This window comes from Eulemur rufifrons, chromosome 1, assembly GCF_041146395.1.
Source record: "Eulemur rufifrons isolate Redbay chromosome 1, OSU_ERuf_1, whole genome shotgun sequence".
Lineage (NCBI taxonomy): Eukaryota > Metazoa > Chordata > Mammalia > Primates > Lemuridae > Eulemur > Eulemur rufifrons.
In genome coordinates, this window is record NC_090983.1 from 59,545,987 (window position 1) to 59,569,557 (window position 23,571).

The 23,571-nt window shown below is 34.9% G+C and overlaps 1 protein-coding gene across 7 annotated transcripts in view; it reads left to right on the top strand.

Annotated features, from left to right (window-relative positions):
• The first annotated feature begins 3,124 nt into the window (after nt 1-3,124).
• The window catches only part of SCN1A (sodium voltage-gated channel alpha subunit 1), an 82,474-nt gene continuing 62,027 nt past the window's right edge, over nt 3,125-23,571 (top strand). For 6 of the 7 annotated variants that reach the window (XM_069471888.1, XM_069471898.1, XM_069471915.1 and 3 more), the window contains exons 1-6: nt 3,125-3,385; nt 15,091-15,209; nt 17,286-17,375; nt 18,922-19,050; nt 20,793-20,884; nt 21,749-22,018. In XM_069471888.1, coding sequence (XP_069327989.1) covers nt 3,125-3,385; nt 15,091-15,209; nt 17,286-17,375; nt 18,922-19,050; nt 20,793-20,884; nt 21,749-22,018 — 961 coding nt within the window. Of the gene's footprint in view, nt 3,386-15,090; nt 15,210-17,285; nt 17,376-18,921; nt 19,051-20,605; nt 20,698-20,792; nt 20,885-21,748; nt 22,019-23,571 lie in introns of all 7 variants that reach the window. The other variant, XM_069471914.1, reaches the window with a different exon arrangement.

Below are 23,571 nucleotides of genomic sequence, written 5' to 3' on the forward strand. Positions count from 1 at the left end.
AAGTGCACATATAGTAGTAACATTCATCCGGTGTCGGGCAGATGAGAGGTGCCAGGAGGGGATGGGTATATTCACACCTAATGGGTGCAGTGGGCATCATCTGGGGGATGGACATGCTTGAAGCTCTGACTCAGGTGGGGCAAAGGCAATATATGTAACATAAACATTTATACCTCCATAATATGCTGAAATAAAAAAATAAAAAATTTAAAAAAAGAAAGAAAATACATCTAGGATTACTCTGTTAAGTTTGTTTCTGAATTTGGGAGTCATACAAATAAATATATACGTATTTATATTTTTAACATACTGTAATGGTAGAATTGTCTGTTGCTGGGAAAAAGTTAGCTTAATCAGTAATTGATGTTAGAGTAACAGAGTAGCCTGAAAAAAAATGGATCTCTACCTCACCCCATATAGAAAACAAATTCCAAAAAGATTGTAGAGTTAAATTTATAAAATTAAACCATGAAAACACTAAAAACGCAAAAGGAAAACATGACTGGGGTATGTGTATGTGTATTTTACATATCTTTTACATCCTTTCTCCTACCCTCCACTGCTCAACCCCCGAATGCTTTCCTAAGCATGGCACTAAATCCAGAAGCCAAAGAAGAGTTAGACAATGACATAAAAATTTTAAAATCTTAAACACTTTGCAACATACAAAGTCAAAAAACATATAATACATTTTTAAAAAGACCACACATCACAAACTCAAACTATTACCATTATATCTTAAAAGGTATAGATTTAAAAGAAAAATAAAATGAAAAATGGCTTTTTAGGCAGTGACAGAAAAGGAAATAAAAATAGCTCTTAAATATATGAAAAATATATTCCACTTCTCTCACAGTAAAACAAATGCAAATTAAAACTATAATATTCCCCCATCTTTGTTCCTATGAGATTGGAAATATTGAAAATGTGTTACATTGCTGTCAGGAAAATACATTGGTGCAACCTCCATAGAGAATAATTTTTTAACAATAACTATCAAAATTAAAGATTCATTCTTTGCACAGCCAAGTCCACCTTTGGAAATTAATCCTATAAATATATCCACATATATGTGAAAATATATGTGTAAAAATATATTAATTGCGGTTTTATTTATAATAGCAAAATATTGGAAACAATTCAAATAGCCATGACTGGAGAATCAGTCCAATAAATTATGGCACATGCATGCAATGGAAAACCATGTAGCCAATAAAAGGAATGAGTCAGATCTATAAAAGCTGAGATGGGATGAACTCTAATATAGATTTTAAGTGAAAAATGCAGGGTGAAGAGCAGTTTGTATAATAGATACTGTTTGTATATGTGTTTTAAAATGGAATATGTCTAAGTATACATACACTTATGTGCTAGCATATACCTAGTGCATGTAAGAGACAGGTAACAGTGGTTGCTCCTGAGAAGGGGAATACAAAATGGGAGAACAAGGTGGAAAGGAAACTTTCCACTGCGTTTTCTTTTAAATGTTTTGAATTTATGTCATTTACGTACATTTTCTATCAAAAAAACTATTAAAAAATGAAAACCTTACATATATGTCTGAATAATTCCTTTATGAAATATGTACTATATTTGTTACCCTTAAAGTTTTATTTCCAAATAAACAAAAGCCAGTGCTTTCCTGATGCTATATAGGGAATTCAAGTTTTTAGACAGAACATTAGTTTTCCATTGATTTACAGGCAGCTTATTCTTTCAGGCCCTGAGTTAATTACAAGAACCTCTGAAAAGTTCACTTAATAGATTGAGGGTATAAATTTAAACTTGAGTGTTCCCTTCTTTCCGGTCACCACTCTGAAAAATATGGTCATAAACCTCACAGCATTAGGAAACTTCTTCAAATTTGAGCTCCCTGTAGGACTCCTCACAAAATACTTATGCCTGCAACTTTATTATTACAGTTCATATACAACAAAGCTGTAATTAACTGTATCCTAGCTTGCTGACCTTAATGAGTTAATGCAATGTCCAAATAAAATTCATGGCCAAGCAGTAGCTTAGACTCTGGGACATTTTGGCTCCGTAATATCTGTGAAATTTGAGTTCATATTAAATATGCCTTAAAACAATACGTTTGGGATTTGGCCTTTGGCGTCAGCTCAGGTCTGACTCTGCTATACAGAATTGAGAGTTTTGCCTCAGGTCTTCATAATATGTTTAGCACTATAGGACTGTAGAATCAGCAAGAATATCCTTATTGCTTTAGTGAAGAAAAACACCTCAGTTCCTATTGTGTTTATGGCACCCTGTCTTCTTTCTGATCATTTTTCTTGAAATAGGAGAATCCTGCTGTCTCCTGTACCTACAGATACCTTCTCTCATCCCTGCCCCAGTCTAGTAATCGCTTTCCAGCCTAGTTTTTCTCTCCTTTTTAGTCACATAAATGGCATTTTTCCAACTTTGAACTGTATTTTTTCTTTATATGTTCAAGAAAGCTGACCTAGCATGGTTAATGAGTAAGCAGGTCATAATTCCAATCTTTTCAAATCTCAGAATAGATGAAGGCCCAATCAGGACAGCAGTAACTATTTGGTCATTAAGGCAGGCTGCAACACACTGCTCTGATCAGCTTGGCCAAAAAGTCAAGTCATTCATCAGCCCTAGCACATTAGCTGTTGTGTCCTCTCAGAGACAATTCCTTTTCACTCCGTCCTTGTTGACTTACTTATCCTTTGTCTCTAGGGGCAGTCTCCAACTTCTGGGTGGGTTACAGCGTGAACAGCCCGTTAGTGACATGGTGGTCATTAGCCTAAGTCATTTTGATTAAGGACCTATTTGAGCCACTTTTTAAACTCATAGCACAGTTCCTGTATCAGTAAACCACAAGAATTAATAAACATGGGCAGTGTAACAAAACTTAACATAGAAAACATGCTTGTTAAGAATTTTTATTGAGGAATTACCTTTCAAGTTAAGGAGGAAACCAAAATTTAAATTCTCTAGCTCATATTTCATGACAAGAATTTATATATATGAACATCTTCTCTTAATCTCCCTAAAATATCTGTTTGTTTTTTTTTTGTTTGTTTGTTTTTTGTTCTTTTTTTGGTAGGACTTTCACATGCAGAGAGTAAATGGTAATTAAAATGTGCAGGATGACAAGATGGAGCAAACAGTGCTTGTACCACCAGGACCTGACAGCTTCAACTTCTTCACCAGAGAATCTCTTGCAGCTATTGAAAGACGCATTGCAGAAGAAAAGGCTAAGAATCCCAAACCAGACAAAAATGATGATGAAAATGGCCCAAAGCCAAATAGTGACTTGGAAGCTGGGAAGAACCTTCCATTTATTTATGGAGACATTCCTCCAGGGATGGTGTCAGAGCCCTTGGAGGACCTGGATCCATACTATATCAATAAAAAAGTGAGTGTTTTTTATCAGGCATATTTTGCTGCTAATTGCGTACTGCATACCTTGGACTGTCATAGGACCAACACATGCTGAATTAGCACAAAGTCTTAAGTATCCTTCTGTTTAAGAAATGAAGCACATTTGTGTGTCTTTTATGCATATACATGAGAAATGATTATATAATAACATATGGAGCTGTCCCAAATGCACCATGACAAATATCTAAAAATAAATGTAAGTTGTAGCCAACTAATTCAATGAATTAAAAAATTCTCTCCACTGAACAGGTTTGCTATACAATGTTATGTACTTTCTGCACTTAAAAATCTTAAAATCATATAAGTTATAAGGATTTCAAAAAATATTAGTATTAATTTCTCATGGAACAAAATTTGATGCCACAAGGGTTTTCAATTTCTATATAGTGTTATAAAGGATGAATCAATTAATTTCTTGAAGATTTTTTCTTACATGAAAAATAACATCTCTCTATAAAATACAATTTTACAAATTATTCAACCTTTTGGTAGTAATGTGTTGATATTGATAAGAATTAACAAAAATGTAATATTCTGAAGAACCTATAAATAGTATCTGCATGAATAAATTTTCTGCATCCATCAGGCAAATACCTTGTATTATGTACCCAATCTTTCATTATGACCATCATCTCACCAAAACAAAAAGAAAAGCATAAAAAACATAAAATCCAAAAATATTATTGTATTGATTTTAAATTAAATTTATGACTTTAATTACTTTGCAATATTTTACTATCTTTTTCACCTGACGATACATTTGTTACTCTTAGCGAAAGGATAGGGCACAAAGAATGCAATTAAGCAAACACAATTTTTTTGTTGTTGGACATTGACCTTAAAATACCCCCAAAACTCTTAGGGACTCTCTTTGTTTCTGGCCCACTTTTGTGTGAAGTTTGTCTTTGTAGAATGTATGCAAAAGTTTGGCAATTTTAATATGTGAATTGAAGGCAGTTTTGTAAATTGCTTCTGATTGAACTGCTACAGTTGCAGAAGTAAGAGCCTCATAAAAGGATGACTAGCCTTATGTCCAGATTTTTTTTTTTAACTTCATAGGATATAACCAGTTTAAGTATAACACACTTTCCCTTTTTAAAAACTAGTCTGTTTGTTTTACAGTAAAGGAAGAGATGAATCATCTCCCATAGTTTTATTTTCTTTTAACTTTGCTTTTTAACACTACATTGTCAAATCTTAGTAGGTAAGAGATTATCAATCTCGTAGCTGCCATTTAAATTATGAGAAAAATTGCACTTTATGATTAAATCAGTTCTTAGGAAATTAATTTAATGATATCTGAAAAACCAAAGCCCAAAATAAACAGACTAGGATGACTTTCTTTGTATAAGAAAAATAAAAATGCAGATAATCCAATTATTCAAACATTTTAATTTATTTATAATTACTTCATAATTGAAATAAAAACTGTTGTGTTCCAGACAGAAATTTATTCATACCATGGAGTATGTTATTTTATTTATAGCCATTGGATACATCTAGTCTATTCAGAGGCTGCCCTTCTGATGGGGTAATAGGCTCCATCCTCAGCAGAACTTTTGCTACCCCTAGACACCCAGACTCTACCTCTTTGGTAGTAATCGCCATCTAAAAATTATTGATGCTATATAGAGTCTATCCCTTAAACAGGACGAAATCTAGTATCTCAGCTCTTAGCTGTGTCCTTAGGTCTAAAACAATAAATGAATGCTTGGAGAAAGACCAAACCAATTTGTGTTCACAAAGGTAATGGTTCTTCATGTGGAGACCAGATTATTCAATAAATCTTTTTTTTTAATTAAAGAGTTTTCAGACTGATAAAATTATTGTCTTGAGGGGATGTTCCCCCAGTAAATAGTCCATGTTTGGTTTATAATGAATTATGTATAACAAAGGATATAAAGACAGATACAAAATAAAATTATGCAAACCTTTTTAAAATACTCAAAAATAGTCTTAAAACTGAGGCTGAAAAACCAACTATGATGGAAGAAGAGACAGCCAGATTCTTGTGTTGAGGCAACCCTTATAAACTTTGTTAGGCTCATGTCTAAACTTATGCTTAACATCTTCTATCCTTATCTTCAAATGCACATGGTGTAGGAAGGAAAAACATTTTGGCAGTTTGGAACTTGCACAGTGTGCAAGTAGAACAACCTGATAAGAGAAACCTTATTATCAGGAAAGAGTTTTCCCCAAGGTAAGGTACATCCATTTCTTACTGAGCTGACATCAAGCAAATCTTCACTTGTAAGTCATGCAACAACAATGCAAATGAAACATTTTGCAGGACTGAAACCTTTAAAAAATAACATGGCATGCTTAGAACACATGATTGAGCTATGTGTTTGAAATTTCCTTCTTTTGCATTTTTATGTTTTAAGACTTTCTATAAGTTGCTTGTACACTGTTTTCTGGTCTTAAATTTTTCTTTCATAATTGGAGTATTTCAGAATTGAAGAATATTCTTAAATTCTAAATTAATTTGTTCTGATTAAAGTTGGAATATTTAGCAAAAGCTCAACCTTTTAAAAACAATGAATATTTCTTTCAATATTTGATGACTAATTTTATTTTAGTGAACTGGAGTATCTGAGATTGGCAAGGTGCTCTTCATTTAAACAATGCCATGCACACACATGGTACTCCTGGCATAGCTGAACAGTCCAGTAGTGGAAATGTCACTATCAAAAATGCTTGTTAGGATGAGATTTTTCACTATTGCTGATATTGGGCATATGGATTTGGTTTGCCTGAGTGAGATGGACTATGCCAACATTAGTTAGGCCAGTGACTGCCCTGAGGTTGAACTCCATTACAATAGTTATTGTGTCATTTGTATCAATATACAAAGCCTCTAGTTTCTTTCTTAATAATATAAAGAAAAAACAAAGCAAGCCAATTATAAAAATGCTTACAGAATCCATTCTTTGTTATAAGTTAAAGTGCAGTGATATACATGCAAGGAATTTACGTGAATAGAAACAACACAATACCACACTAAATTTATCTGTGATCTTTTACAAAGACAATGTCAGTGAGCTTACAGAAATGTCACTGATAATGGTGTATTTTCCGATGGCATATGCCCACATATTTTTATCCTCTTTGTCCCAGTTCAAAATGTACAAATTATGTAACATTCAAATATTCTACTAAAATTGTTAAAGTAGTTTAATCTATGATCAGTGATATTGTAGTAGTAACTGAAAAAATAGTAGCAACCATCTCATGAACATTCCTATGTATGGAAGCATGAGGAGCTTTCCAGCCCCTCAGACGTTCTGAGCCTTTAGAAGTGCAAGGTAAGGACTCATGAAAAAAAAATAACAGTGCTTTCAAAATGCAGTCACAGAATTTTCCATACCATGTTAGCTCTGATACGGTGGTCATTAGAACATTATTCCAGCTTGCCAGGTTGGGTTTCTTTTGTTTGTTTATTTACTTTAGCTGTGTAGCAAGACACATTTTAGCTTGTGAACACACCTTTTTTTATTCCTTATGGGATTTTTTCACAATTTCTTTTCATAGCTTGGGTTGATTTTGCACCATTTGGCTATACATTCAAATTCTTCACCCACTCTTTATTAAAGAAACCTGCTCTTTTCTCATGTTCTTGTTAAAATTACAAATGACTCATTATTACCATAGAAGAAAATATCATTTTGACAATGTGATAGTTTACTGCAGCAGTCCCCAACCTTTTGGGCACCAAGGACTGATTTTATGGAAGACAGTTTTTCCACAGACCGGGTTCGGGGGGAGGGATGGTTTCGGCATGATTCAAGGGCATTACATTTATTGTGCACTTTATTTATATTATTATTACATTGTAATATATAATGAAATAATTACACAACTTATCATAATGCAGAATCTTCCAGTGCTGATCTGGCAGAAGGTGGAACTCAGGGGGTGATGTGAGCAATGGGGAGCAGCTATAAATACAGATGAAACTTCGCTCCTCACTGGCCACTCACTTCCTGCTGTGCGGCCTGGTTCCCAACAGGCCACAGACTGGTACCGATCCATGGCCCAGGGATTGGGGACTGCAGATTTACTGGAAATAGGATGAGATATTTTAGATCTGTAGTAAAAATGGATGTTTTCTTAATTATGGAATGTAGAAATGTATTCATTTTTTAAAATATACTCTTTCCTTGATTGTCTCATGGACCATTTAAAAATAACTTATTCTCTATCAGCTGTCCTGAAAAGATGTATGCTCCCTCTATATTGGGCTGCATGAAGAATCATTTCAGAACTTGTGATTGCAAACTCATGCCTGGTCTGTCATTGCTACAGGAGTTTGTAGTTGTTATATTTGGTGGAAGAGTTGTTGGTTTTGTTTTTAATTGGGATTAGGAAGTTTTTCTTGCAATAGTAGTTTAATAGAAAATCAGAAAAGTAGATAGTTAAAAGCTTATAACTCTGTGAATTGTCATATGGACAGTTTCCAATGTACAATTGTTCTCTGAGTATCATCAGCTACTCTACAACTACGAGTCACCCAGACTCTCTCTTACATCCACAACACTGTAGTTGACTTTCAAATCTTTCTTCTCCCCACCTGTGTTTCTTTCTTGTGCCCCTTTCTTCTTTGTCACCTCCCAATCCTTGTCTCAAAGACAATTCCAAGATGATGATGTTGGTGAATAAAATAAGGGTTAGCATTTATTACTTACTGCTACAGTAGTAAGAGATCCTTCAATTGAAATGACCAAAACCCAATGGAAACTACTTTGGGGGGAAGGTGGCAGGGAGAAAGGAAATGTGTGGGGTGAATCTGGTTTCAATATCAAAAGGTCCAGTACCTAAAATGACATCATCAGGACAGCGCTTTTCCATTTTTGGCTCTGCTTTCACCTGTGCTGGCTTCACTGGCAAGCTGGCAAAAATAGACACCAGGATGGCAAAAATAGCCCCCAGTAGCATTAAGCTAACCTCCTACAGCCTAGTAACCCACCAGAAAAGAGCTCACATTTTCTTCAAAAGCTCTAGCAAAAGTCCTAAAATTGGTTCTAATTAGGTTATATGCCTCCTCTGAACCAGTCGCTGTGGCCAAGGGTATGTGACGGTCTCCTTGGCCAGGTCAATATCGCATGCTGACCAGTGTTGCCAAAGTGAGGGTCAGCACCACCCAAGTCACGCAGGCAGACGATGCAGCAGAGGTTTTCTCCAACAGGAAGAGAGAGAATGGGGACTGCTAGAGAAGACAGGGTGATAGGCAGGCTAACATAGTATGTATCAGGATGTTTACTGTTCTTATTTAATTCACATGCCCTTCCAAGGTAGCTCTTGTCTTTATTTAAAAATAATGAAACGTAGGTTAAGTAACTGGCCTAAGATAACAAAACTATTAAGTAACAGAAACTAGATTTAAAACCACATCTGTGAGGTTCTATGGCTCATTGCCATGCTCCTTTGGGTTTGCAGTGGTAGCAATAAGGATACCAGTGGAAAAGAGAAGTCAGTGGTAGAATCTAAATAAGCCTGTAGATTGTCCTTCTGCCCCTCTACTCATGCTACTTTGAAAGTTTTAGTTCTCATCTCCTAGGCTGCCAGTATTTCCCAAACCCTGACTTGTCACTTCACCACCTAGGCATCTCCTGCCTTTGTAAAAACTAAAATCTTAGAGACTCAGTGGTCTGGATCGGCTTTTAAAATAATTAGAAAATTACATTTCCCACCATATTCTAATACAGCGATAAACACCTTTTTTCAAAAAGGAACAATTTAGGAAACTTAAGTTGTGTGCCTCTGTAAGGAAATGGCATTGAAATTGGTATCTGGAGGCTAGAAAGGAGAGGAATGAGAAGAGACTTTCAGGGAAAGGGAACAGCACAGAAGACAAATAATTGAACTGGACTGTAACATGAAAGACGGGAATAAGATGAGGTTAGGGAGGTGGGCCTGGGGCTGGATAAAGGGCACCTTGTAGTACACTTTAGAGAGTTTGAAGTCTGTTTTCAAAGCAAAATGAATTCTTAAGAAGTCTTTGGGTACAGGAGTGACACAGTCCACTTTACGACCGTTAAAAATCTCTCTAGCTTCTCTATGGAGAACAGATTCAACTAACTGAGAAAAGAAAAATAATTTGGGAGTCTTTATGGAGACTTGGTCTAGCATTTTGCCAGTAGAGATGGAGAATAATGGGTATATCAGAATCTGTTTTGGAGGGGTGATTTTTAGGTGTCAGACCAGAGAAAGCTAATGGCATCGTTTTCTTTGATAGAAAGTTTGAGAGGAAAGATAGTGAACCTGAAAATATCATTGTGAAAGTCAGTGCTGCTTTGAGCAACAGAAACATTGCTGTATGTGTATATTTAACAGCTAGACATACAGACACACAGTTTTCATATTTTAATCCTTACATTTTTGTTGGCACTTTAGAATTCACTAAGGGCACTGATATGTTTTATTTCATTTCATCCTCTAAACAACCCAAAGATTGGTAAAATTTTAACCTTCTCCATTGTGATGGAGAAATTGAGGGGGAATAATTAGCTCATAGCTCTCATACAGAAAGCTTGTAATCAAACTGGGACTCAAATTTGTTCTTTCCAGTCACATAAAAATTAACTGAGCATATAATAGTATACCAGACCCATGGTATGTACTGATGATATAGGGCTGAAAAATATTTCACCTACAGATTTTATCATTTTATTTATAGTTTCTCCTTCCTGCTGAGGTAAAGACTGAGGCCTCCCCAGCCCTGGTTGATGAGAACCTCACTAGATGTTAGAAAACCTCCCACAGAGTTATCTCTTCCACTGACCCCCACCCCCTATTCCACCCAGCTAAAGCCTAGGGACAAACAATTTTATAGACTTTTCTATAGGTACAAATTCTTCTCTTTTGTGTTGAACTTGTAGCAGAAATTAAAAAAAAAAAAAACAACTGTGGACCATGGAACCAAAAGATATGCTTTGCTAGACTCACACAATATTGTTTATAATTTTGAATACTTTTCTGATATTTGTAAATCAAGATATCTCTCTCCCACACACACCCCCCACACACAATTATGCATATTTAAGATTTCTCTTGAAATATCAGATCTGGCATCATTGACTTATATGCCAAAAATTGGCAGGTAATTACTGCCATCAAATCTCTGTGGGAATATTTGTTTCTGATCCATGGTTTAAAGACCACATCTGTAATTAGGTGAAAGCTTTAATATAAAAGCTTGTTGGGTCACAGGTAGGCAAGTGTCACAGGTTGTTCTTTAGATTGATTATCCTTAGTCCAAAGGGAAAAATTGAATGAGACCAGGAAAGAAAAAAAAAAAAAATTAAATGTTTCCTGCTCACTTCAGAGTCAGGTGGAGAACCTGCAAGAAAACTCTTCACCCCTAGTGAACCGGAAAAGGAAGAAAATCTTGGCCTAAAGCCACAGGTTGTAACAAATGGGAAGGGAAGGAAGTGAGAGCATTTAGAAAGTCCTTAGGAAAAAAAAAAAATTAAATACCATGAAATAGGCCCAGCATGAGAAATGTCCCCAGAGATATGTACTAATAGGAATCTTGACCTTCTATGCTGTTCTTCACACTTGAAATTTTGAAGCGTCTCTCCTCTTGTCACCTGGCTCTCATTCTTCCCTTGCTGCTGGAACCTCTTCCTAAATCAGCAGTTTAGAGAGAGCTGGGAAAAGGTTAATTCCAGTTCTGGGCAGGAGCTAGAGCCAGGAAATTTCCCTGATCAAACTGCTGGGGTTGTATCAAGAGGAGAGATGTGTACCCGGCACCCTAACTTAGAGTTCTGTTGCCATTTTCAAAGTGACACTTTTTAACACATGGTGATACGGTTTCACAGTTCCATTAGTGCAGAATTATACTTCATTAAGAGTTAGATAAACTTTTGGGTCTACAGAGGATCTATACATGCCCTGAGGGAAAATATGTTCAAAGTTCCAATCAGTTGACTTCTGAAGACATTTTTGGAACACACCTGATATACAAGTTGAAAATTTCCTGTGTTTCAAACTTTGAGGCTAAAGGATAAATTTAATCAACCAGTAGTACATTCTACATTTTTTATATTGCTTATCATCGTAGCTCACCTTCCTATGCTACTTCTTGCCTTTGCTAGTATAATACATTTACTTGTAGAGTAAGCAAGTGCAAAAAATTTGAAGTCAGTCCTGTTATTTGGCATAGTTTTAATAATGTTTAAAGAACACACTACTAAAATTAATTTCACCAGCTTCTTTTTTCTTTTAATGTGACTCTCAGAAAATTTAAAATAGTATCTGTGGTTCAGATCTGTAGCTCACATTATATTTCTATTGGCCAGTGCTGGTCTAGGTAACCTTAACTAATTTTTTTTATATTTTCTGCTATTAATATAAGTAATTGAGAATCTCCTAGTTTATGTAAACTTGTTGGGGTCATAACTTATATATCTTTGTTTTCTTTGTAGACTGTAGCACAGGGCTTTGCAAATATTCTACTAAACAATTCATACATGCCTTTTGAATTGAAATTAACATTGGACCTAAAACTAGGTCCATGCTACTTTCGAGATATCTGCAATGCTCAAACATTTTAGCAATGTATTACATGGTGCTCAATAAATGTTACTTGATTTTGCTAATTCTATGTGAAGAGGTAAGGGATAAGCTAGAAAAGCCCCTAATGTATGAATGTTACATTCCTGCAAATATATCTGTAAAGTGATTTTTCTGATATAAAATCTAGTTTCTAATTCAGTCATGATGCCATGTTTCAAAATGTGTTTGGAGGCAGGAAATTATTCACATGTTAAAATAATTTAATGAATTTCTTGCAGTTCTATTTCTTTGTAGAACTTTGTTTTGGCCCTGATACAAATGAACTGAAGGACAAATTTTAAGAATAGTCATACATGTGACTGAATTCTGCTAAAAGACAAACTCTTGGGGCTGGTAAAGGGGCCAGTCATGTCTATGTTCATATTAGCCTGGGTGTACAAAGGAGCCTATTTCAGGCTAGATGCTCCTGTATCAGGCTTTTCTCCTCCACTGCCAATTTTTAACTGTTTCTTTTTTATCCAAGTGACTTAATGCAATAAAAATTATCCTGAGGCATTGTGTTAATGAAATTTTTCTTAAACTAATTAGATTTTAAGGATGCTAAGAAATTCACTATAATAAGCCACTCAATACATTCTTTTAAAAAGTAAACAATGTCACTCAATTGAATCGTTCATAAATCTTGATTTGCTTAAAGCAACATAATATTTGTTTATACAGTTTAAGTTACAGTAATATCTTAGGTAATCTTCAAATTCTTACCTTCTGAAGTACTTTCTCGTGCATAAAATGGGGAAGGCAAATATCTATATGTATGAAGACTCTGGAGTTCCTTAAGTACTTGTGGTAAATAAACAGTGTTCCCTTCTGACTCTACTCTCCCTTCAATACCATCAATGCCACTATTTGGAGAAACATGTATCTGAGAGTCTTTGGGGAAGAATATCTTTATATTATTCTTAACACTTATAAACTGAATGATTGGCTTCTTGGCTATGTAAGCGATTATAAAGGGATTGGTAAGATCAGCTTCAAATAATACATTTTAAGTTCTAAATGGAACTTACTGATATAAAAGTGATAACATATTAAAAATTCTACATATTGGGTTGCTATAAGAGTCTGGATACTTTTGCTTTATTGGGAGGCTGTTTACAATAAACCCATGAACACCTTAAAGAGACATATATGAAGTTTGTCCATAAGCATATGTGTTTCAACCTGAGAAAGGCAGGTGCTGTATTTTTACTGGTTCTCCTACCCCAGACCCCAGTATTTCTATGAGATTTGACTCAGCATAATTTGGGGAAAGGAAGCACGTTCGGTAGGTTTGAAAGATGGGCCACATTTAGTCCTGGTTTAGCTCACATTGGCCCTTCTGTGTCCTTGCATGCTCAAATTCCCTAGGGCAAAGGCATTTATTTGCATTGCACAAGGTCTGTTCACGTTTTACAGTGATCTCACAGTGTCATTGGGGACAGAGGCACTGAAGAAATCAGAGAAAGAAGGGGATAAGTGTTGTTGACACAGGTGATTTTCCCTCTAGTAGGCACAGGTGAAACTCTCCCTTCCTACCAATGGACTTTGTGGTACAGTTTTCTTTGTCTTCCGGACTCATATTTCAAAGATGGTAGAGGAAATGTAGTTAGAGATTAGCGTTAGCGCAGTACTCCTCGAACTCTGTTGTGAATGTGAAGTCTCTATAAAGTGCAGTAAAAAATTTAAAAATTCTAGAAAATTGAAATGTAAAACAGACCCACAAATCATAACCTCCCCCACTTTTTTATTATTAGATTCAACAGACACAACATTAGTTGGTCAAATTGCCTTACAAGTTTCTAAACACATACTCTCCGTGTCTCTACTTACTTTGTCATAGACTGGATACAACTGGCAGACCAGCACTGGTTGGGTGAACCACACTTTCAAAACAGATTGAGGGCACCTCTACTTTCCCAGATAAGAGGTGCTATTTTCAAATAGCAACTCAGTAAATATTTGGGAGTGATTACTTGAATTTAGAAAATCTTGAAAATAGAGGGAGGAAAATTAGAAATCTATTAATGACATGAAAACTAACATAGAGAGTAAACAATTATCATTCTTAGTAGAAAATAAACATGAAGTTAATGCTTGCTGTGTCATAAAGAGATCTGGGCAGATATGCACTCTAAGGCCTAAAAAACAGAGCTTTTAAAAAATGAGTGAATTTAAAATTCCCTTCCCCAACTATGTTTCTCCCACCCTTGGCTCTGTATAAATATAAGTAAACCCCTTAGGAAATACTGAGCCAGGCTACTGTCCTTTATATAAAGAAGCAACTATTGCATGTTGCTTTTTTAATTGTCTGCACACTGCCAATTGGTGTTAAGTCTAATTTTTGGAAGAGAATTCCATTCACATTCATGGATCCTGGGTTCTTCAGGGCCTTTGAGCTTTTCTCCTGTGATAAGAAAGCACTACATGAGATAGGCAGTCAACTGGGATTAGAATTCAATGTGTCAGCTAACTCAGAAATCCCAAAGCAGAATTTAGCACTCCTGGTCAACAGACACTCTCCAGGGAACCTGGCCTCCAGAAATCAATTGTTGGATTGTATCCATTTAACCCAAGAGTGGGTTTGATGGTGGCTGTTTTTATTTATTTATTTTTTACCCATAGAGTGATAATGTTCATTTCATAAGGATAGATGGCGAAAGAATATTTATTTCAAAAATAGTATCAGTTCTATTGAATGATTTTTGCATTCCACAGGATTAATGTTCAAGACAGTAGAATCGAGAAAGCTGAAATCACTATAAAAGGAGCTTAGTACCTTAAGTTTTTTGGAATGAAATGAAATGTGCACCCATTTAAGGTGTTCGGTTAACTCAGATATTTAAAATATCAGGAAAAAAAATAAATTCTCTTGGCTAAATGTCTTATGTACAATAAAATTGCAGGTGAGTATAAGGTGAAAGGTAAGTGATATCATTGGATTTCCTCTCTGGTTAGGAAGAGGCACAGTGATAGCTTTTCTTCATGGTGCACATTAAAAGTTGTGATTGTGCTGGTTTCTCATCTAACATTGCAATAATTCATTATGACAAGTAACAGACTGTAGACAGTAGCTTTTAAATGGTTTATACTTTCATACTTCTATGTTGTGTTCCTATCTTACAGACTTTTATAGTATTGAATAAAGGGAAGGCCATCTTCCGGTTCAGTGCCACCTCTGCCCTGTACATTTTAACTCCCTTCAATCCTCTTAGGAAAATAGCTATTAAGATTTTGGTACATTCATATCCTTTTTCAAGTGATTAATATTAACTATTTATACATAATCTATAAGTACTTCGTAGCTAACTATAAAAGTTGGGGAAGGTCCATATTCTATAGTTATCACTCTCATTTTGCATTTTCATTGGTCATAAAAGCCTTATTCCTAAACTTGATTAATAACATAGATGCTACTGAAACTTACAAAGTCTTTAGCATTATATATATATACACACAGGTATGTATATTTTTACCTTTCTAAAAATACTTATATGTATTTAATCCTACAAATCTAACATAAGATAGCCATATTTATGTTTACCGTCTTTGCACAGAGTTTGTGATTGTGTAGAATTTGCAGTGAATAGTGATATAATAATGGAGAAATCTACTTCCAGACCCAAGTTTAGCCATACCTATGATATAAAACACTTTAGTATGTCTTAGAATAAACCTTAAAGGTAAGCATTATTTTCCATGGGAGAATGTCAGAGGATTTTAGCCAGTATTTAGTTAATTCTTGAAATTTCCTGATGATTTTTATGAAGGAAGTACTGGAATACTGGCTGAATTTCAAATTTAAGTTACTGAATTATGACTCTGCCTTGAGAAACTGATTGCTTAGTAAAGACTCTGGAAGTCAATGAAAGAAACTGAGATTCTATCTCCAAATGGCCTTAAGGGATTTGGCTTTGTGATTCCCACTGGTGTTAAAAAAGGACTCTGCAATTAAATCCATCTATTGATGATATGCATCAGCAAAAAACTTCATTTCTGATTGTGTCTCATTTGATAGCTTTGGCAATATTAAATACAGAATACTATTATAATTATCTTAAACTCATACTGCCTGTTCATAAAAAAAAAAAAGGATTCTAAAATTTAAAAGGCCATTCTAGTTTTAAGCTGATATCAAGAAATTCCTTAGTGTTATAAATATGCTATTACTAAAATTAAGAGAGTTGAAACATAAAAATCATACATTCAAGGTTTTTACACTTAGGGAAGTTTCTCTATCCTAGTTTGTATTTCTAGTGCCATCATGTGGTCATTTGATGAAAACTTTCTTTTTCAATTAATGGAAAATTTTTGTTTTGGCAGTAAACTGCAGTGGAAAGAATATTGGATCTGAGGCAGGAAATGTGAGTTCTAGTACTGGGCCATGTTATCTAATTTCTCTAGAGCTTAGGCCTTATTTCACTGATTTCTAAAATATAATAAGACTAGTTGGTTTTTAATGTCCTTTTCAGCTCTGTAATTCTGTTATGCCTTGTTCATTTGTTTTAGCTAACACATAGAGCATATTTACTTATATACAGGCTCTGTTCCAAGCATTGCACACTTATTGATTCATTTAGTCTGCATGACAAAATGATGAAGTCTGTACATCCTCAGCTCCATTGTGTAAAAAGTAACTGGAGACACAGGGTGGCTCAATGACACAGAGGCTGAATGACTTGCCCAAGATCACTTTGCTATGTTGAATTTTAATTACATTCACATCAGGTGAAGTCTTGACCTTCGAGGATATTCGCTTTTCATCTTCTCTAATGCTGCTGCACTTGTATAAACTCAGTCAAGACAGAGCAACACAACAAACAGCATCATGTACTTTGACCACAAATTATGTTCGTGCATTGAAGTATATTGGATAACGTGTTTAAGAAATTACAATATTGCATATATATGTCCCTCCTCAACAATTTTCTATTCTAAATTGCATGAATTAGTTCAAGGCAATGCTTTCTGCTCAAAAACTGTGCAACTCCAGGTGTCACAAACAGTCTTCCCATTGAAGTTCTCTGGGAGATAAATATACTGATTTAATTATAGTTATGAAAACAACACCCTATGCTGGTATGATGTTTTTCCATACATTATCTCACTTAATATACACAACTACTCTGTGAGTTGATACCATTACCCACATTTTACAGATGAAGAAATTGAAGTTTCAAGATAATAGATGACTTTCAGGGACAATGTATTTATCCCTGAGTCCTGGCTTTGCTGCAGTTTGGACTTTTCAATGTTAGTTTTAAATAATGTAATTCTTAGATTTGGATTTTTTTTGTGTGTGTTCCTTAACAATAACCTACATTATTCAGCATGCTAATTATGTGCACTATTTTGACTAACTGTGTGTTTATGACAATGAGTAATCCTCCCGACTGGACAAAGAATGTAGAGTAAGTACAACTTGTATTTTAAATATTATACACACACACACACACACACACACACACACATATATATATTTGGGATTTTGGAACTATGTCTTAGTGTGTCCTCAAAATAAAACTGGAGAGCATTCTTGTTAAAGACACTTCTAGCAAGAAGACAATACGCATTGGCCCTCATGCCTCCTGGTGTTAGCTCACCTGTACCTGGTGGTCACCAGAAGCCATCAATCTTGGATAGCCATCACTTTTCCTTTAGGATCTACAGTGGCCAAAGCAAATGTGGCAAAAAACAATTGCAAAAAAGAGCCAATATAGTGGGCCTTTGTTCCAGTTAAGTTAGTGAGTTCAGAATGAAAACGAGCAAATTAGAAATGCCATATGAAGACAATGTTGAGTCTCACAAAGTTTTCATTTCCATCAGGCCCACCTACTTCATGTCAGGCTTATATCAATTTCAAGCATGGTCACCAAATGGCAGGAAGAAAAAAATCCAAAATTTGGGGATTGTAGAACTTGAACATTCAATAGACTGAAGGCTAAACTAACAGAAGTGAAAGTTTGGAGAGCTTTTTCAGAAACTGGGAGCATCACGAACTATATTGACAATCTTTCTGTTCAGGGGATACCTGTGAAGGCACAGGTGCCAGATTTGTGATAACTGCAGCCGAGGCTGCACTAACAATGGCTGGGCCACCAGCCCACACTCCCCGTGTCTTAATCCCTGTCACTCTGTGGCTGCTGACCCTTCACAAAGTCAGAGGTATTCCCAAGAGCCTCTGCCCTTCCTGGATACTGCCAGGTTGGAGCCAACAAGAAAACCAACAGATTCTGAAGAAATAATACACTCTATATGCAAAGAATTCCTACTGTATCTAAGTTAACGTGTGAGGCCCACAGGTGTTCAGTCGCCCTAGTGTCTGAGATTTTATGTTGCCTTTACACCTCAACTTCTGAGTAGAAGATTTAAACTTTGGAAACATCTAAGTTTCTGAATTATTATAAAAGTTTATTCTAAATTAAATTTCTACCCTTCTAGCCCTAGAATTATCCACTTTGGTTTTGATGAAGTCCTTTCCCCAAGTAAGTTAGCCTACCTTGTAGAAAGGGAAGACATAAGACTTGGTAATTTGGCAATTTCTTCTCATTCTTGGAACACCATTAAAATTGAGATTTTTTTTTTTCTTGCCTTCTAAAGGAAATCTTTTTATGCTTGTGCTATATTATTGATTGGGTACTCCATCATTGAACATACCAGATAATTCTCAGGAAGCTATATTCATTTATGTCAATGCCAAGATATTTCAGGTGGTAGTTAAATAGACTTTAATTGCTCGTATTTCTCACACTACTCTTAATGACATTTTGAAAACAGCTCTTCATGTATTAGGGAGTTGAATTTAAATCTAGGGTGGTTTTATTTCTGTGAAAATAAAATCAAACTGCTTAGTTTCCTTTTTTAGTATTCATCTATTCCACTGACAGAGTGATAAAAAATTAATATCCTATAATAGAAAATTATTACTTTATCAATGTTTTCGATACTCGTTTTCAGGTACACCTTCACAGGAATATATACTTTTGAATCACTTATAAAAATTATTGCAAGGGGCTTCTGTTTAGAAGATTTTACTTTCCTTCGAGATCCGTGGAACTGGCTCGATTTCACTGTCATTACATTTGCGTAAGTGCCTTTTTTGAAACTTCAAAAGAGAACGTGATTTGGTTTTCTACGAGTGCTTATGCTTTTGAAGAGTAGGTTTGCTTTAACTGTAGAATATTTTGGTGTTATTTACACATTTAAGCTCTGGGTTTTAATTTAGTACAAGAGGTCTTAGAGGTCTAAGGGGCATTTCTCTGTGGCATAAAGGCTTTGCAGTAGTTGAAACTACAATTTTCACATGTAAAAAACATCTGTCAGCAAATTTCATGCATGCTGCTCTTCCAATGTATGCACACACACACACACACACACATAACACACACACTCCCTAATATGAAAGCACAAGTATATTCACAATACATCTGTGAAAATGGCTTTTAGAAATTACAGCCACAAAAAATTGTATTGGCCTCATAAATTTGCACTGACCTTGCCCAGATTATGCACAGCTTCTTTTATTAGTTTGGTAGAATAATAGAAATATTAACATCCAAGCACTCTGGCAAATCAAACAGGAAAAAATAAGTTATTTGGTATATTTTGTATTTAATATATCAAATTATTATTTCATCAGCAAACTGATTATTAAGACCTATAAATGGACACATTCTCTCTACCTCTTTCTGTTTCTCTCCCAACCCTTTTCCTTTCTTCCTCTATTTTTTCCCTTTATGGATTTCCTCAGCTTTCTTTACCCTCAAACTAAACCTTACCCTTATCTCTTATCCATATACACCCAGTAATGTGCACAATTTCTGCACCCTGTATTTTTTCCTACTGGGGTAAACTTTCCCAGGAAGAGACCTAGAAAAATAATATAAAGCCATTCAGGAGGAGGTGAAAGTAGAGTGTGGAGGAAGGTGGACCAACACCACTTGCCCTCAGCCTTCCTCCCTGAGCTGACTTTCTTGGCCTCTTGCAGATGTGATGTGGACAGGAGGAGAGGTGGCACTGACATCCCCAGGGTTTCAAATACTACGTATCTGGTCTTAATTTCATACCTGATCAGGATGAGCCAATTGTTCTCCAAGCTCTCTGGCCATGGCTCAAAAGAAGGCATATAGGACTTCTGTTTCTTCAGAATAAAATAGCAATAATGGCAAGGACAACATTGGGCCCCCATAAAATATTTTTTCTTCTGGATTTGCCTAACTTTCATTTAAAAGTTACTCTAGGGAAACCTTATCTCACACATAAAGGCAATAAAGCTATCTGCCTTTTCATGCCTTAATTCTGTGGAATGATTTCATGCATTTTTTTCTAACTTGAAACCCTAAAACCACAGCCAAGATTTATTTCCTTTTTACTTAATTCTCCTATGTAATGGTTGATTACATTATTACACATGGACTACAATACTTTCCAAAACGGAACACGGATGCATACTTCATGAAGTTTACCTTTAGTTAATGGCCTTAAAAATTATGTGACTAAAGCCACAGTGATAGATTCTAATTTTTAATTTGCCACTTACAATATTTATCATTTAAAATCACCAAAAAGGTCTTTATAAAAGACCTGCACAAATAATATAAATCCTGCTAAAATCGTGAATAACTCTGATTTAATTCTACAGGTATGTAACAGAATTTGTAAACCTAGGCAATTTTTCAGCTCTTCGCACTTTCAGAGTCTTGAGAGCTTTGAAAACTATTTCTGTAATTCCAGGTAAGAAGTGATTAGCGTAAAGCACAGGCTCCTTGCACCTACAGCTCTTTCTTTGTATCCTGTTATTGTGTTTGTGTGTGAACTCCCTATTGCAGATATGTGACAGAGTTTGTGGACCTGGGCAATGTCTCAGCGTTGAGAACATTCAGAGTTCTCCGAGCACTGAAAACGATTTCAGTCATTCCAGGTGAGAGCTACGTTAAACATCGAGGCAGACCAGTCATGTTTGCTCAGCACCAGCCTTTTTGCTTGACATTTAGCACTACAGAAAATTGGGAATCATAAGATTAGGTGTTCACAAAAAATGATTCCTGTTGTCTGGGCATAACTTTTATCAGTCTTGGGATTTAACAGTTTCTTATGTGAGACCCTGTCATTTGCATCTCTGTGATTTGTACTTAGAGATATTATGTTTTTTCTTTTCTCATCATGTTAGCTTTACTAAGAATTTGTTTCCTGTTGAATGTGCCAATCTATAATTTCTTATTCATTATAGCCATTGATGACCATGTATATACAACATAAATCTTGCAAGTCTTTTGCTAACAAAAGACAAGTAAACAAGATAATAAAGAATAGCATGTCTGCATGAAGAATTTATTATCTTAAAGTGCTATTATACTTCAAACCACCTAACCACCTTCAGCTTTATAGCAAAACTTTTCCAACTTATAAATAGGAATTTAAAAATATGTATTCAGTCAATTTGTTATAAAACTGACAACTGACCCTAATGAAAGTGTGGGGTAAGTTTCAGTAGTAAACAAAAAAGACAAGACCCTTTCCTTAACAGGGGCCTCATGAAGACCATGTATCTCCTATTATTTCCTCTGAACATAATGGGATATGGATCTTCATTTCATTGTTTACATCAATACTTTTCTGGAATTCACCTCCATAAGTTCTTCAGTCTTCCATGAAGTGTGCTCTTCTAGCATTGCAAACATTTTTGGACTTATGCATGAAATCTACATTTTCAAAGAGAATTCTGGGATGCTTTTATTATTTCAGATGTGTTAAGACTTCCCAGTAATAATATTCTTTCTTTCAGGCCTGAAGACCATCGTGGGAGCTCTGATCCAGTCGGTGAAGAAGCTCTCAGATGTCATGATCCTGACTGTGTTCTGTCTGAGCGTGTTTGCGCTAATTGGGCTGCAGCTCTTCATGGGCAACCTACGGAATAAATGTGTCCAGTGGCCCCCTACCAATGCTTCCCTGGAGGAACACAGTATAGAGATGAATATAACTAAGAATTACAATGGCACATTTGTAAATGAAACTTCCCTTGAGTTTGATTGGAAATCTTACATTCAAGATTCAAGTAAGAATTACGGTTATAAATATTTATTCTTTTCATTATTGATCTGCCTTCCATCTAGGCATGAAAAAAAAATTAAAAATGATTGTGTAACAAGTGATCTCTTAGAAAATTATGTCATCAAACTATTTTAAAATATTCAAAATTATATTTTATTTGGCATTTCTTTCCCTTGGATTTTAAATAATAGATCATTTCTATTTCTGGAACCAATTTAAAGAAGAATTTCATTGTATCACTTTATCAATGGTTTGCACATACATATAATTATTTTATTGATAGCTATTTTAATTTTGACTCCTAAATGCCACTTTCTGTTGTATCATTATGTGGAAGGCTGAAGAACTCAGCTAGAAAGAATTTGCCTAGGATCTTCAGTTGCTGTACATTCTTCTTGTGGCAATTGATATAATCGAAGAAGATAAAATATGTGAAAGCCCTTTGTAAATTATAAAGTACTATGCAAATGTAACCTATCAAACATTAATACACAATGCTTTTTATGTACTAGAAATTCTATAGGACACTGGAGAGAATAATGGTGATAGTGCATGGCTTCAGGGTGCTATAGTTCAGTAGATTATTTTGTTATTTTGCAGAAATCAAGTGAGACCTAAAAATAAATATTATTCTTGTATTTGAAAAGTAGTATTGCATCAAAGAGAAAAAAATTTTCAGTCAGTTAAGCTTCAGGAGAGAATAATATAAAATGTCAGATGAATTAGTAAAGTTATGGGAATCAGTTTATCTTTATTTCAATACTTTAGATAAAATAGTTGAACATTTAAGTAGTCCATTCTAGAAGGTCATAAAAATAATTGGTCTAATATACTTTCTCTTTTCAAAGTGAAAATAAAAAGTAAGTTTTCTTTGTCTTTAATTTGAGTACCTACCAATCAGGAAAGTCAAACATGATTCATGGGTAAAGGAAATGTCCTTTGTAAGGAAAAATATTAAATATATAAAACTTAGATTTTATATGTCCTTGAATATAGCAATATCTTTATTATTTTAAGGCTATGAGTAATACTTTGGAAAAGATAAAAGAAAACTTTAGTGACTGGTTCTGTGGAACAAGTAGGATTAGTCACAGAAAGTTACCGGTGGTTTGATAATTCTTAAAAGTAATGATAGCCTAATAAAAAAAACTAATCAGTGTCTCATAGTTACAGATCTGGAAAATACCTTGGGGTGGTACAAATTAACTCTTCCATGATATTCAGTGATATGTTAGCAAATAATTCACAAGCAGTTGTAAATCTCTAGATTAAGAAAAATGCCTTGATTAAGAAAAATAAATGTCAGAGCAATACATGAATGTCCTTTATTCACTTGTTGTGATGCCAGTAAGTACACTTCTGTCAACAACTCCCTAAAATCTGCTGTTTTATTCTTTATCTAAGATCAAGGTAATGAGTATGAGGATGTCACTTAATGTTTATTCTCTTCAGTGAAAATTCACTGGAGTCCATTTTTTGTATATTCAAAGGAAAGGAAATCAAAGAATATCTGAGTTCATTTTCAGCTCTAAAAATCTATGATTCTCATCATTTCCC